Source organism: Opisthocomus hoazin, chromosome 22 (assembly GCF_030867145.1).
Source record: "Opisthocomus hoazin isolate bOpiHoa1 chromosome 22, bOpiHoa1.hap1, whole genome shotgun sequence".
Taxonomy (NCBI): Eukaryota; Metazoa; Chordata; class Aves; order Opisthocomiformes; family Opisthocomidae; genus Opisthocomus; species Opisthocomus hoazin.
Genome location: NC_134435.1, coordinates 2,744,582 through 2,759,957, shown reverse-complemented (window position 1 = coordinate 2,759,957; position 15,376 = coordinate 2,744,582). Strand labels below are relative to the sequence as shown.

The 15,376-nt window shown below is 50.7% G+C and overlaps 1 protein-coding gene across 2 annotated transcripts in view; it reads left to right on the top strand.

The window, feature by feature from the left end:
- FSTL4 (follistatin like 4) overlaps nt 1-15,376 on the top strand; it is a 242,229-nt gene that overhangs the window by 117,395 nt on the left and 109,458 nt on the right. For both annotated transcript variants that reach the window (XM_075441818.1, XM_075441817.1), the window contains exon 5: nt 13,439-13,629. In XM_075441818.1, the coding sequence (XP_075297933.1) occupies nt 13,439-13,629 (191 nt within the window). The remainder of the gene's footprint in view (nt 1-13,438; nt 13,630-15,376) is intronic.

The following is a 15,376-nucleotide window of genomic DNA, read 5'->3' as shown; positions in this document are numbered from 1 at the left end:
CTTCAACATTAATAGAACAGCACTCCCCAAATATGAATGCTCTGCCAGGTCTAATCCCTGCATTTAAGAACAGCAGTCTTGGGTGCAAAAATTAAAACAGAAGCACAGCGCCAGGTGTAAACTAGTGTTTACAGCAGATGCATTGTGAAAGATATTATTTGCTTTAAAACTGCTCTTCCTCTTGTGTACCCGTTGATGCTTTTCTGTTGCTTTCCCCCTCGTCTCTGGCCTCCAAACCAAGTGCATCAACCCAAGGATGATAGCTCGTAACTTCTTGTCCACCTCCTGCTTTTGCTGCTTCTGTACTTGACGCTGTAATCCTTTGCTGACAGCCACATCTGAGGCGACTGTGTTTGTAGACAGAAGGGTCCCAGCAGGTCTGTCGAGCCGTATTTGTTCTTATTGCTTGTGTTTGGGCAGCCCTTGGAGGCTCTAACCAGAAGCTCTCTGAACGCATGGCAAGAGCCTCATCTCAGGGCCTCTCGACGGACTGGACAGACATGGGACGGGGAGAGGTCTGGATTAGTGCAGACTGCTCCCCAGCCCCGCTAAAATCCCCCCCGCAGTCCTGCAGCTCCCCACAAATATTCCTTTTGTCCATCACAGCGAAACCCCGCGATCGGAGCCTTCCTGCCGTCGCTGTGGGCCAGAGGGTTGGCCCCGTGCAGAGAAACCGCCCTCACCCAGCCGTTCTTGCAGCAAAAGCACGAGGAAATATCTAGAGCGAATACGACCTGGCTCGTTCTTCGCAGGAGCAGGGTTTTCCAGTTGTACAGCTCTGTGCAGGCGGAGACAGAGCAGTTCGACCCCAGACAGCACGGATCACACGAATGGAGATGTCGGTCCCACGCAGTAGGATTGCCTGTAATTACCTTCAGGTCACTGAAGCGATGAAACAGAAATCAAAGTCTGGATTTCTACAGGACAACCCCTGTTTTCAGGAGGCTCCGCTCAACGTTTCCTATCCAGGAGCATGGCTTTTCGTGGATAGGTATTTTTACCTTTTTGTTGTTGTGGTGGTTTCTTTGCTTTGTTTTTCATATTGCAAAGTGTAATAGTATGAAATATCCCTTATTAGGGGCTTAGCAGAGCAAAGCCGGGCTCCCGCGGGAGGAAGAGCAGCGGTGTCTTTCCCGAGGACGCGGTTTAGATGATCTCTGAGAAACCACGTGTGGTCGGGAAGCAACCAGCTACCTCGGTTCCCCACGCCAAGTTTGCGGAGCTGCTGTTTCGCACTGCTTGGCTGTTTGCCTGCTCTCCGGCCCCTTCGTGGGAAGCGGGCAGGAGGAGAGCAGGAAAAGGGGAATTTCAGGACTCCAGTTGCGAGCTGAGCAAAGCACCTCGCTGTGCTGCCTCTGCAGTGCCACCGACGGATCCGCCCCGGTATCTCGGGGAGTTTGCCGTCTGTATCTCGGGGAGTTTGCCGTCTGTATCTCGGGGAGTTTGCCGTCGGAGTCTTGCTGTCGCCTCTCTGCGTTGCGGATTCCCCAGGGCGGCTGGCAGCCACGCACAACCTGATCCTCTGTGTCCGTGCTCTGCGGAGGAGTGTACGACATCCCCACTCCATGATCGCCCGTGGTGCTGACTGGGCTGCTCCCCGGCTCTAAACCCCATCCCCTGCCAAATCCAGCCCCTGGCACCCTCCCGGTGTGGGTCGCTCCCGGGGTGGCATCCCCAGCACCCACCTTGCGTCTGCCCAGGCATCTCCCTTGACTTATCTTCCTCTTTTTCTTTACACAAGCCTTGCTGTCACAGAATCACTGAATGGTCGGGGTTGGAGGGGACCTCTGTGGGTCACCCAGCCCAACCCTCCTGTCGAAGCAGGGTCACCCAGAGCAGGCTGCACAGCACCGGGTCCAGGCGGGGCTGGAATATCTCCAGAGAAGGAGACTCCACAGCCTCCCTGGGCAGCCTGGGCCAGGGCTCCGTCACCCTCAGAGGGAAGAAGTTCTTCCTCATCTTCAGCTGGAACTTCCTCTGCTTCATTTTGTGCCCGTTGCCCCTTGTCCTGTCTTCCCAGGCTGTTTCAATACAGTGTTTCTCAATAATTGAATCAATTCATTACACTGTAAATTTGTTTTTGGTTGGGATCTTAAGTAATTGGACATTCTTTAAGCTCGTTTTGTCGTCACTGTTTAAAACAGCTGTGTGCAGCACATTTTCCTCTCTCTCTGCCCCTGCAACTTAGGATGCAGCATCACTAATTTGGCTTAATTTTTACAAAGATACAATCTGAAGACAAAATACCATTTGGAGAGAGGGTACAACAGGCAGATAGCATTGGGTGTGTGAGTGTGCGTGTAAGATCCTGTCTCTGTGTGGAATGATTTACGGCAGAGCGGGCTGTGTGGTGACTAAATTAATCATTAGACATAGCCAGTTTTCTGTTTGTGAGTCATGCATAATTCACTCACGATTGCTATTACTGTATTTGCGCTGAGTAGTTTGGAGGAGCAGTGTAGGGGTTGCTTGTGAGTTGTTTGCCTTGACTGCGTGGTGCTTCTGCTTCATCTGCTTTGATGTCCACGGCGTTGTTTCTTCTCTCTGGTTTGACAACCATTTTTAATTTTTTAGCAGGAAAATAACAGCTAACACTCGGTAGGCAGCGAATAATAAAAACAGCAATGGGAATGACCTTGTTGGCTTAGGGTATCCCACAGAAAACTCTCCCAGCCCAGGCATTGCTAGTAGTTACATCTTCTTTATGCTACGTAGCGTCGGGGAACGTTGCCTGGGTGCGTCTTTGGGAGCGATGGCCTGGTGGGATGAGAGCAATTGTCCACTGTAGTCTTCTAGAAGTCCCCGGCTTGGGGCTGGGCTTGGGCTCTCTGTGGGCAGTGGAGCATCGCCTTGTAGTACCACAAAGGGTGTGTGCCAGCTCGGGTGGTGGGCACTGAGCTGGGCTACAGCCACCCGCTGCGGACTAGAAGCTGAAGGTTCTTGCGAATGTGGCCGTGGTCATTTTGTTGCCCACTGTGGGATGATAAAATTCCCAGAAAAGAGGAAAAAACGCGGTTGTTTAGAACACGAGCTGCCTTAGCGAGAGCCACCCTATCCCCCAGGTCAGAGAGGACAGGTGAGACGTGAGCTGAGCCCAACGTCAGTGCAAACCTGGGAGGAGGATGTATGGAATGCAAGACTTACGGTTTGATGTACCAGATAAGTGCGTAACGAAATTCAGTAGATGGAAATGGAAGCTAAAAAAATTAAAAATAAAATATGTTTGCCCACGGAGATGAAGTAATAATTTGAAAAATTACTCTTATGTGCTGAAATCAGGGCTGGAAGCCTTTCTAGGAGGTGTGCTAGAGAGCAAACAAACGAAGGGGCTGCTGCGAGGAGAAGCTCATTGAATTCGGTGCTTGTGTAATGGAGGAGGTCAGAGTGTGCACCTGATCCCTTCTGGCTTTAAAAATCTATAAATCTGTGGCGCACCGCCTAGGCGGTGATAGGCCCTTGATAAATCACATTTACTGCGCGCTTTCCCACCTGCCAGCTTCCTCCTGCCTCCCTCCCCTGGGGCTGCTCCGAACGGCTCCTGCCTCTGCGGCTGCCTGCTCCTTCTGGGAAGGATCCACATCCAGAGCTCGCTTTCGGACTCGGTGAGCCAAGCTGTAATTCCTGGGCTTCCCGAGAAAGGCTGCGAGCCCGTCCGTCCCCTCTGAGGCTAAGGCGTGTGATTCTTTTAGGTTTACGCAGTTTGGAAAGTAGATGTGTAAGGTAGGAAGAGAGTTTTTGGTTTGCAGAACGGGGAATTTCTATTCTAACGCCGGAAGTTTTTAATGTGTTTTAAAAGCTTGCAGAGTAAAGATGGGTGCTTTTTCGTGGAATAAAATGAAATATTAAAATAAATATACGCTGAGGCATGTTTTAACTCTTCCAGGTTGTAAATCTCTGTTGTTTAATAGTATCTACTTTGTAGTACGTATTCCATTCCATTTTTGTGATATATTCAGTCAGCTACCAGTTGCTGCTAATTTATATATGGATAGCTGATAAATGTACATCTTATTAACTGAAACATATCCCTAAGATAAGTTAGTTTGGGCTTTTATTGTTAATTGAATTTTTTCAGCGGTAGCAGCTGAAGGATGGTTAATGTTACGAATTTGCATGATGTTAAACATCTGCTCCTCTTAGCGGGAACTTTACCAGAGTTTCGCTTAACTTGTAAATTCCAATCGGGAGTAAAACAGGTCTGGGAGGGGTTTAGCCATGGGTGAAGCGGGCGGGCAGGCAGCACGGCGGCGGGAGCACGGCGCGATCAGCCAGCTTCGCGTCTGCGGCGCGTGGCTTCGCCCGGGCACGGTGACGGTCGCGGTCGTCGTCGGTGGCTGGAGGCCGTGGGGATGCTCCCTGCGTTATCACCGGGCGTCACAGAAACGTTGCGGTGCGGCTACGTGCAGCGAGGTCACCGCCAAGCACTGCCTGGGATTTCACAGGAAGCTTTCTCTGAGCGATCAGGAGTCAGACGGTTGGTATCGTCACTTCGTATGGATTAAGATCTGGGTTAGTTTTTCTTCATCCTGAATCGGTTTGCTCAGACCTAGTACTTATAGCCTATAGGAAACAGAGCAGGGGAAGGTTGAAGAGTCACAGATGTCTCTAAATTGCAAGAAATCTCTGATTTTCACAAAGCTTTCTCCAGATTCTCCTCTCTCTCACTGCAGCAAGCTGCTACGCTTGCCCAGAGGAGTCTGTTCACGCAGCTTGTTGAGAAAAGTAGGGTTTTTTTCTTCTTCTTTCCAACCACACAGGAAAAGTAGGAGGAAAACCCATCCAACCTCTCCGTGCGTGTCCAAAAAAGAGCAATTAAAGGAGGAGGAAGGTAGATAGAAAGAGACAGGTACAAAATTTGCATGGAGGAATGGGGATTTGCAATGAGACCCCTGAAGAACTGAAGTCGTCTTTAATTTTCCTGTCCCTGCGTAAACCTGCTCTGTCAAGTGAAGCGGGGTACGAGGCCATGGATTATGGGTGTAAAGAGTTCACAGAATCGTCTCGCTCGGACTCAGCAGTCTGATGTTCTGGGACCACATTTTTGCGGTTTAGGCGTGCTAGCACTTTCATTTTGTATGCATGAAAATGGACTGTTGCTGCTAGGCAATTTAGCCCTAAACAGCACAAGAATTAAGGAGCCACGCTCATAAATAAATTTGTATCCCGTAACATTTTACTTCAGTCATTTTCTGATGCTTCTAACAATGCCAGATGAAGCCTGAGTAAAACATGTGAAAGGATGGGCTGTTGGAAACCAAAACCTTTCTCAAATCTCTTTAATTTTGTCTAGAAATGTTATTCTGGGTAACCACATCTTTTTTGCCCCGTGGATACAGTTGAGAAAACAAAGCTTGGTGCTCCTGTCTCCTGAATTTCCTCCCGGAGCTAGAAAACTGCCATAGGAACAGCCGCAAATGGCCAGCGCGGTCTAAGAGGAACTGTCAGATAAAATGACACTCCTGATGCCTTAGAAATGACACTCTCCAGCCTGCTCCAGACTTTTCTTTATTATCACATTTGGTGGTGGCGAAGGGTTGCCTTGGAAAATTAGGGCCACTGGAGTTCACCTTCGGTGGCGGTTTATTTGTACTGGGCTGTTGTGACGCTCTGCTGTGGCGGCGGCGAGGAGGAGCACGGTCCTGGCAGGTGACGCTGCGGGATGCGGGGAGGCAGATGGGGCTGGCAGCTCCATGCGGGATGCTCAGTGGGCATTTCCGAACCCGCCTGCGGTGACAGCACGCTGAGTCGAATCCTGGGTTGGGATGGTTGGGATTAGTGGCACAACTGCAGATTTTCGAGGGCTGGAGCCCAGCCCCGAGAGCACGGGGGCTGCCGTGGGTGGCTGTGCCCAGGTGTGTGGAGATGCCGCCGGGGGCAACCCCCTCCAAGTTTGAATCACAGAATGGTCGGGGTTGGAAGGGCGCTCTGTGGGTCACCTAGTCCAACCCCCTGCCCAAGCAGGGTCACCCAGAGCAGGGGGCACAGCACCGCGTCCAGGCGGGGCTGGAATATCTCCAGAGAAGGAGACTCCACAGCCTCCCTGGGCAGCCTGGGCCAGGGCTCTGTCACCCTCAGAGGGAAGAAGTTCTTCCTCGGGTTCAGCTGGAGCTTCCTCTGCTTCAGTTTGTGCCCGTTGCCCCTTGTCCTGTCGCTGGGCACCACTGGAAAGAGTCTGGCCCCGTCCTCCTGACACCCACCCTGCAGATATTTATAAGTGTTGATATCGGTTTTATGTGGAATCTCCATATATATACCTTCTGGCGCAGATAATCACATACTTTTATACTTAGCCTGGATGCTAACGACCACAGAGCTTCTGTCGCGGATTTGGTGGAGACCTGCGGGTGACTCCTGCCATTCCGGCAGCCCCTGTGGATGTGCTGCAAAGGAGCTCAGTAACCAGTGGGGCTCAGATCTGCCGAAGGCTTCTGTAGGTGCTCAGGGTCAGACCTGCTGTCAGGTTAGCTGTGCACCGAGGACTTTGAGATTGGTGCTCTATAGGTGTTATCAGATCATTTCTGATATTTAAAGAAATACTGTATTTCTAGTAATCATTGCATTGTAAGGCACCTCGCGTAATAATATTTTGTTATTTTTTGGGGAGATCAGTCTGCCCATCAAAGCAAGCTCTGCAATTCCTCACTTTATTTTTATTTTGTGTTAACTGCCTTCCTTTGAAGGACGCTTAGTCCCCGGACTTGCTGTTTCTCCGTTATCTGCTTTGGCTCAGAAGTTGGTTGAAGACTGCTCGGGGATCCCACTGTAAAAACCCGCTACAGTTCGCAGAAACCAGGAGTAAAATTCTTAAAGAGGGCAATTATGGAGGGAACTGGATTAATGATCTGTCATCACAATTTAGCCACGTGCACCAGTGACCTTTCACAGAGAGGATGCTCTTGATAAATGTAGTTCATTACTGAGTTCTGACGTGAAAACAGAATGGCACTCTGTGTTTCTTGGCAGGCTGATCAATATTTTATCTGCCAAAGCATGCAGAAGTGCTAAACAGGATGAATTACGTAGCCACAGCAAAACAGAGCGAGAAACGGCGTTGCTCGGAGTGAGCAGGGCGGGTAAACGTGACCGTTATTGGCCACGCTTTAGCAATCAGACCTTAATGCACCGGATTTTTCTTTTATTTTTCTTCTGTCTTACTGGTTTTCTTTGCCTGTCTGTTGTTGTTTTGTTGTTTTTTTTTTTTACATTCGAACAGTGCCAGGGTTTGCTGGCTTTGGAAGTTCTGTAAAGTGATAAAAAGGGCTCGTTGCCCCGGAGCGGGGAGTCGCGGGCTCCCCTGGCCGGGAGGTTGCAGCACGCTTCCTCCCTTTCGACTCCATCCTCCATCACCCGACCTCCAGGCTGCTTCTGGAGGGGGTGTTTAACGGTCTGTTTCTACAAAAGAACTGTCAGAAATCTCTGTATTTGGAGCGTGGCGAGTGTATTGAAGTTTTATCCAAGGAGCGCAGGAGGGAGCTGTGCCTTGCGTGAGGGTGGTTTGAAAGTCACCGGCGTTTTCTTCTTAGGGCTGCAAAGTCAGAAGTGTCTCTGCCCAGGGCATCCTACCGTGGAACAAAAGCCCTGCAGCTTTTCCTGGGGAAGGCTTGTGTGTGTTGTGCAAAGCATTGCTGTCGATATCAGGTTTGTGTTCAAAATTTAGGATGGCCGTCGGTAGAAGGGATACTGAGTTTCCTGAAATAGTGAAGGTGGCCTTTTATTTTTTTTTTTTTTAATTCCTAAACTGGAATCCAAAGACAGTGGTATTATATGTTGTTATCTAAGTTCATGTGAAAAAATAACCCCCTGTGTTCAATGATCAGTATTTTAGTTTTGATGTCGGCTGCCTCCAGTGTGCCCTTAGCTCTCCTCCTGGAGCCAGCAGAATAAAGCAGCTGGGATCAGGCTAAAGATGGGAAAGCAACATGTGTGACTGTTTGGTATCTACCCCTCATATAAAGTAGTGAAGAAAGATGATGGAGCAGATAATTAGTTTAGGATGTGGAAGACAGAATAGCAGCTACAGCTCATCCTAGATCAGTGCCCTTGGTTCCCCAGCTGTGTGGTGGGATGGTGGCCTGGGCACGCCGGTGGGCAGCGCGGGCAGGGATCAGCTGGCAGTGGTACGGTACCACGTGCAGTACAGTACAGCAGTACTACAGTGAGCACATTTCTGGTGCTCAGAACCAGGGAGGGGAAGAAGTCCCTCGACACCCATCTCAGGAGAGCGGTGGCCGTCACCTCGCAGCGTACAGGCTGGCAGGCCAAGCCATCTCTGGAAACACAAAACGTGTCTGAGCTGGTCGCAGTTGCGAACAGAATCCAAGTTCCCCGGAAGCCCTGACAAGGAAACCAAGCTGGGAGACATCCATTAACGAGCCCTACTGATGAGAGCGGTCTGAGATGAGATAAACAGCTAACGATGAGCTCCTGGGGCAAGGGAAACTGCTAGGGGCACTGAGCAAAGCGGAGACAGGAATGGGGATAAGCGAGAGGGCATGCAGATGGGTTTTCAGTGATTCTTTTTGTTGAACAGCCATGGTTGTCATACGGGATAGAACAGCAAGCATGCAGAAGGCAGCAGTGCTGCTGGAAACCAAAACAGACGGGGTTTCATAGATAAAGCTGGTGCATCCCAGGCACAATGTAAGAAGATTACAAGTGTCAGCAGGAGAGGGGCGGGTGGGAAGGAGAGAAAATACAGAGCTGTCCTTTGCAAGACCTCTACAGCCAGCTCTGAGGAAGGGTTGTTAAGAGGCTCCGCAGGGAAAGTAGGTTGGAAGTTGAAATAACGATGCCTAGTAAAGGAGGGGAAGGATCTTCCCTACAGGAGAACCCAGCTGTCCTTGGCATTGGCTTGCCAGAAGATTCAAGTTGCCTGAATGTCTCGTCCCTTCCGTGGTGGAGCAGCAGGCAGCATCTTCTGTAGGGAGCCTCCAGCATCCATGTCTGGTCGCTGCAGTGCCTTGAAGTTGTGTTTGAAGTATCATCATGTCCAGGTTACGCAGCAAAACATCAGCTCAAACGTCCCAAGCATGGATGATTTTGGAACGAACGTTTTGGCCAAACTTACTACAAGGTCATAGTTTCAGGTCAAACGGAGTATTTCCTTTGATCTGGAGTGGTTTCCCCCCGGTTTTCCACTACAATGAGATTAAATATATAAATTATGCATATGCATTTGTATGGACATAAGTTATGGTTTCAGTGCATTTTCCTGACAATCTTTTAGTTCATCCAAAGAGGCACAGATTACCAATCTCGCACCCCTGGGACAGAACTTCATTGCCTTCACCGGTGGCTCTGCGCTCCGAGCGCTGCTGAGCAGCTCCGCAGTGCCGAGGCGGCTGCTGGTGCCTCACTGCAAGTCCCCGGTGTCTCCGGCGTCAGGGGAAGGTGTTGAAAGGCACAAGACCCGCGGGGTCTGTCACATTCACACTGCGGAGAGATGCCGAGGGATCCGCTTCCAGCAGGGCTGAAGTGTGGTTTTCTCCAGAGGGGAGTGAAGGTAATGAGGTTTTGGAGCAGTTTTAACAGGGTCTGAGAGCACCATCTGACCTTCAGCTGTGGCGTGTGTTAACAGCATGTGAAGCACCTTATTTTTTTAAACAGGAGACATAATTTTATTGCTGGGTTTCTTTGCTGTGTGTACAGTGGAATGGCATTACCCTGCCATGCGGGGTGGGTAGACGGTCCCTGACCCTGCACCCACCAGTAGTGTGGTGGGGGAAAAAGTCTGGTGAGCTTATAGCAGGAACTGCTGCTAGAGGCTGTCACCACCTCCGTGCTTCCATGGTTTCCTTTATTTCACTCTTCGTGCAGCTCTATGGAGAGGGACCTGGGTGTGCTGGTGGGTGACAAGTTGACCGTGACCCAGCAGCGTGCCCTGGCTGCCAAGAAGCCCAATGGGATCCTGGGGTGCATTCAGAGGAGTGTGGTCAGCAGGTCAAGGGAGGTTCTCCTCCCTCTCTACACTGCCCTAGTGAGGCCCCATCTGCAGTGCTGTGTCCAGTTCTGGGCTCCCCAGTTCAAGAAAGATGAGGAGCTACTGGAGAGTGTCCAGCAGAGGGCTACGAGGATGAGGAGGGGACTGGAGCATCTCTCCTACTGGAGAGCTGGGCTTCTTCAGCCTGAAGAAGAGAAGGCTGAGAGGGGACCTTAGAAATGCCTCTAAATATCTGCAGGGTGGGTGTCAGGAGGATGGGGCCAGACTCTGTTCAGTGGTGCCCAGTGACAGGACAAGGGGCAATGGGCACAAACTGCAGCAGAGGAAGCTCCAGCTGAACCCCAGGAAGAACTTCTTCCCTCTGAGGGTGACGGAGCCCTGGCCCAGGCTGCCCAGGGAGGCTGTGGAGTCTCCTTCTCTGGAGATATTCCAGCCCCGCCTGGACGCGGTGCTGTGCAGCCTGCTCTGGGTGACCCCCAGAGGTCCCTGCCAACCCCGAACATTCAGTGATTCTGTGATTTGCCTGGAGGCTGCAGCATGGCTGTGACCCTCTGAAAGTCCCGAAATGAGCACACCTACCTTGGGCTGCCTTGCAGCACAGGTAAGCTTGTACTTTTTTGAGAAGAGCAGTTTTGTGGTGGCTTTGGAGCATGGAAGAATCACAGAGGGTTATAATGCAGTGAGAGGAGGTCGCCGACTCACACCACGCATCGCAGGCGAGAGCCTGGGTGCGTCACCAGTGCGTGACCTGGTCCGGTCCCACACGCATGGGATTGGAGATGCAGTGCTTGGATTCAGGCATCTGCCCTTTGCACAGGTTGCTTATATTTTGCCATTGCATTAACACACAACTCGTACTGGATATTCTGTTTAAACATGCAGTTGTGCTCAGTTTTGGCTGAGGCTCCAGGGTTCGAGGATCTATTGCACCCAATTAATCCTCCAAGCAGGTGGGTGGTATCAGACTGGTGCCAGGGATAGCTGTGAGCCAGAGTTGTCAAGATAAGCTTAATAAAGTGAGAAGGGCTATTAGAAGAGATAAGGGGGCTTCAGAAGCGCTTAGGTCCTTTTCCAGCTCTGCCTTTTGTGGTCAGAAAGAGGGTGAAGGTGGAGGGGAGTCAGAAGGCCAGCAAGGATGGGCGGCTGGGAAGGCACTGCCCCAGGCAACAGTTGGGGGGTGTCTGGGAAAAAGACCCAACCGCAGAAAATAAAAGGTCTGGAGGTCGTGAAGGAAGAGCTGCTTTGGCATATGCTGCTGGCAAAAGGTGAGAGGAGGAAGAAGCGAGAAACAAAAAGGGCTGACAGGAGCTGTGGGGGTGAGCAGACCCGGTGGGTGTGATGCAGACGCAGAGCTGGGTGCAGGGAGGGCTGCGTACATGGGTCAGCCCACCCGGGTGTCACCGTGCCGCCTGCCTCTAGCTGTCCTCGTGCTCACCGGTGGAATCTGCAAAGCAGAACCAGAGGTGGAAGCAAATTAAATAGATTTCCCTGTCTTCATGAGCCTTAGATCATCTTTGGGATTAGGATTTGACTGAAGAGGAGGGAAAACTCCAGCTCAGAAAAAAATCTTATTGCAGTAGCTAAAGCGGTGTTTACAACAGGATTGCAGAATTGCTTGATTACGCTGGGTATGGCAATCAATTTTCCTCTTAAGCACATGATTGGAAGAAAGGAATTTCTTCATACTGCTTTCACAATCGCCATCAAATGACATGGTTGGGGAAAAAAAAAAAATCAACCCAGAAATAATAAACAAGACTAATAGTAGCCTCATGATGTGAGCCTGACTAGCCTCATCATTTTTCCATAAGATGAGAGTGATCTCATGTGGGACCAAGAGCTCTTCAGAGACGGTTTAGAGAGAAGGAAGAATTTTGTAGCTGCTTTGTATCCCTGAGCAGTGAGAAGCTCTCCAAACTAGAAGGACCTGAGTTCAGGGTGGAAAATAAGCCTTGTCTTGCAGTTATTGCTCGGGTAGCAGTAGGGCACTGACCTGACTGGTGAACGCGTGTCCAGCCTCTGTGTCCTCGCTCACCTTCTCAAGCCACGGTGCTTTTGAAGTTGTGAGCACAAAATACGAAGGGTGGAAAAAAAAAAAATCTTGACAGTAGATGGGTTTGCTCTCAGAGAAATGCCTCCCACCTGGAATTTTAATTGGATTTTGGCTGGAGTGAGACCAGAGAACCAAAAATGGTGCAGCACAGCAAGAAAAGGACAGGAGCACTGGTTGTCAGTATGCCAGAGTCTGCTGGTGTTTTTCAGAGGAATAATGTCTGGAGTCTGTGGGGAGCTAATCTACAAAGGTGTTGTCTCTGAAACTGTGGTGAGACCAGGTTCCCTCAGATTTGATCCAACAGGGTCAGCGATGGGACTTGAAATAAAAAAGTTGTTTTAAAACCACCACTGTAGAGAACAAGGGCATCTACATTATGGAGAAAATACACTCTGGAGAAAAGGGCATCTGACGGGAGCAGCTGAATGCGTCGGGGCTGTTGGTGGGTGATGGCTGATGCTGGCACAGTGTGGGGCAGCTGGAGCGTGAGGTGCTCGGAGCCCGCTCCAAGGCAGGGTCAGCAGGTCCCTGCAAGGTGCCAGCCGCTGTGGTCTGCACTAAAGCAAACAGATTTGCACAAAAAAACCACGGTTGCCATTCTTCATTCTTCCAAGCTCTGCCAGGCAGCAGTTGAGCAACAAAGGGCTGTAAGATCTGATACCGCTTGGGTATGGGGATGTGGCTGTCCTCAAAGAGGATGCCCTTGAATCAGAGCAAGGTGTTCCCCAGAGAAGAACCACGGAGGAGATGGCTGCTGCGAGCACAGCAGGAGCTTTCAGGGTCAGGAGGGTTCGATCCGATTCCTCCAGCCAAGCTGGTGTCGCTTGAGAGCGAGTGGCTTGAGGGCTTTTCCCTGCTAAGAACTTTTTCCCCCTGGTCAGGGGCCGAGGAAAGAATTTGTGTCAGCCTGCAGCGGGGTGATGGGTGCAGGCACCAGCGACATCCCAGCCGCGGGGGCTCCTCGCCGTCCTCCCTCCACCTGACCACACTGGACTGCCCTTAAGGGTCCCTTAAGATCAGCCCTGTGTTTGGCACAGGATGACACTCAGGGGTGCCTTTTATTTATGCTTGTAGCACTTTGCCCAGGTTTATTTCTTACTCTATAATCTCAGAGTAGATTAATTTATTTTATCTTCAGAAAAAAAGTGGAGCCAGTTTAATATGGGTGGGGATTACAAAGCTGAGTGTGTAAGTCTGTAACTGAAGCCCTGTAATCTGGAAGGTAGCATGCTGGAGAGCATCCTTGACAGCAGGATTTAGAAAAACTGCCAGCTATTACAAAAGATAACGACTGCAGGAGCTCCTCAAGCACAGAGCTGAGTGGTGCTGTGTATGCAGACAGCCTGGCTTCAGCTGTGCCTGATTTTTCCCTGTAGTAGCTCAGGCCTTTAAAAAGATCAAGGCGAATGTGCGTGGTCTGCTAATATGTGGGTTTTATCTTTCAGGTGACACCTGTACCATGGCAGACTACAGCCGGCTCAAAAGCATCCTCCTGGACCTGCAGGCTCATCGGCAGAGCCCGCCGAGCCGCCCGGCCGAGGACAGAGCATCCCAGAAGCGCCTCTTGGTCGAAAATATGTTTAAGCACTTGGATATAAACAGCGATGGGCATCTCAGCAGCTCCGAACTGGCTCAGGTGGGTTTATTGTTCAATGAGAACGGAATTATGGAGTGGATTGCGTTTTTCGTTCAAGGTGTGAATTGAACGTGACGCAGCAGCCCTCTGGTGAGAACGGTCGTTTGTAACTGTCCGGCCGGCAGCCGGTAAAGGAGGAAAATCTGCTGCAGCGCGCGAGTCGCTGCGTCTCGGGGGAGACTGCGTTCTCTTGAACATTTGAAGCTCTGCCGCAAACAAAAATCACAGCAGCTTTCCAGCCCCGTGCTCGCTGCTGAAAACAGATACTAATCCTCCCTGCTAACCGGCGTCTTCTGAAGTAGTTCCAGCTAGCTGACTTAGGGAGAATTAATTTGGATTTTTGGGTGTGTGTGAGTTAGGCAGAAATCTCTTAATTCTCCCTCCCTGCCTTCTGGACTGTGCGTTAGCGTGCAGTAACGTGACAGCAAAGTAGGAATATTTTTTGAACAGGTTTGTTTTCCCAAAATCCCTAGGCAGATACTGAAACGTTGATTAGCAAAATCTAATAGCGATAGAAAAGGTGAGAGCTTGAAAAAACTGTTATTTCTAATTGTGGGCAGGCTGGGCTGTTGGAATTCATCTCATTGGTAAAATGAACGGAGCACGCAGCCCAGCCTGGAGGTCATTGCTCCGTGTCCGGAACTTGCTCTTCGCACGTGCAGACCTGAGAAAACACTCTGTAAATATGAGAAAAAACGTGATGCTAGACTTGGGACAACGTCTCTTCCTTTGCATTGCGTCATCCGTGAGACTTAGAAGCCACCGCCTCGTAACAGCCTTTTGGAAGCCCGTACCTGCCTGGGACCTCCTCCGGTGTCCGAAGCTGGCCCTTCACCCTGCCCTGTGCGGCAAAGTCTCCTCGGCGTGGAAATGCGAGCTGTGAGCGAGCGGGAGAGCAGACGCGGGTGGGCTCCTCCCTGAGCTCGCTCCCGCGTGGGACGGTTTGCACTGAATTGGAATCCTCGGGCTGCTGACGTGACGCGCGATCCCTTCTGCGCAATGTAGAGTGTCAGTGTAAATTCCCTGAGATCTCAGAGACATGGATATATACAATACTTTGTCTAAAGGTGATGATTTTTTTATAAAGATGTGGTAGGTATAAGCAAACACTTTTATCTGAATTCAAAGCCAGTTTTCACAGAATCACAGAATAGTAGGGGTTGGAAGGGACCTCTGTGGGTCATCTAGTCCAACCCTCCTGCCGAAGCAGGGTCACCCAGAGCAGGCTGCACAGGACCCTGTCCAGGCGGGTCCTGAATATCTCCAGAGAAGGAGACTCCACAGCCTCCCTGGGCAGCCTGTTCCAGGGCTCCGTCACCCTCAGAGGGAAGAAGTTCTTCCTCATCTTCAGCTGGAGCTTCCTCTGCTTCAGTTTGTGCCCGTTGCCCCTTGTCCTGTCGCTGGGCACCACTGAAAAGAGCTTGGCCCCATCCTCCTGACACCCACCCTTCAGATATTTATAAGCATTTATTAGGTCCCCTCGCAGCCTTCTCTTCTTCAAGCTGAACAAGCCCAGCTCCCTCAGCCTCTCCTCGTAGGGTAGATGTTCCAGTCCCCTCCTCATCATCCTTGTAGCCCTCCGCTGGACTCTCTCCAGTAGCTCTTCATCTTTCTTGAACTTTTTGCATAGTGATATCTATGTGTCTGCTCTACTCCCAATTTTTTTTCCCCTTTTTACATGAAACTTATTCCGTCAGGAGATCAAAACTCAACTCATGTGGAACTAAAGGTTTGGCAGCCTGCGAGC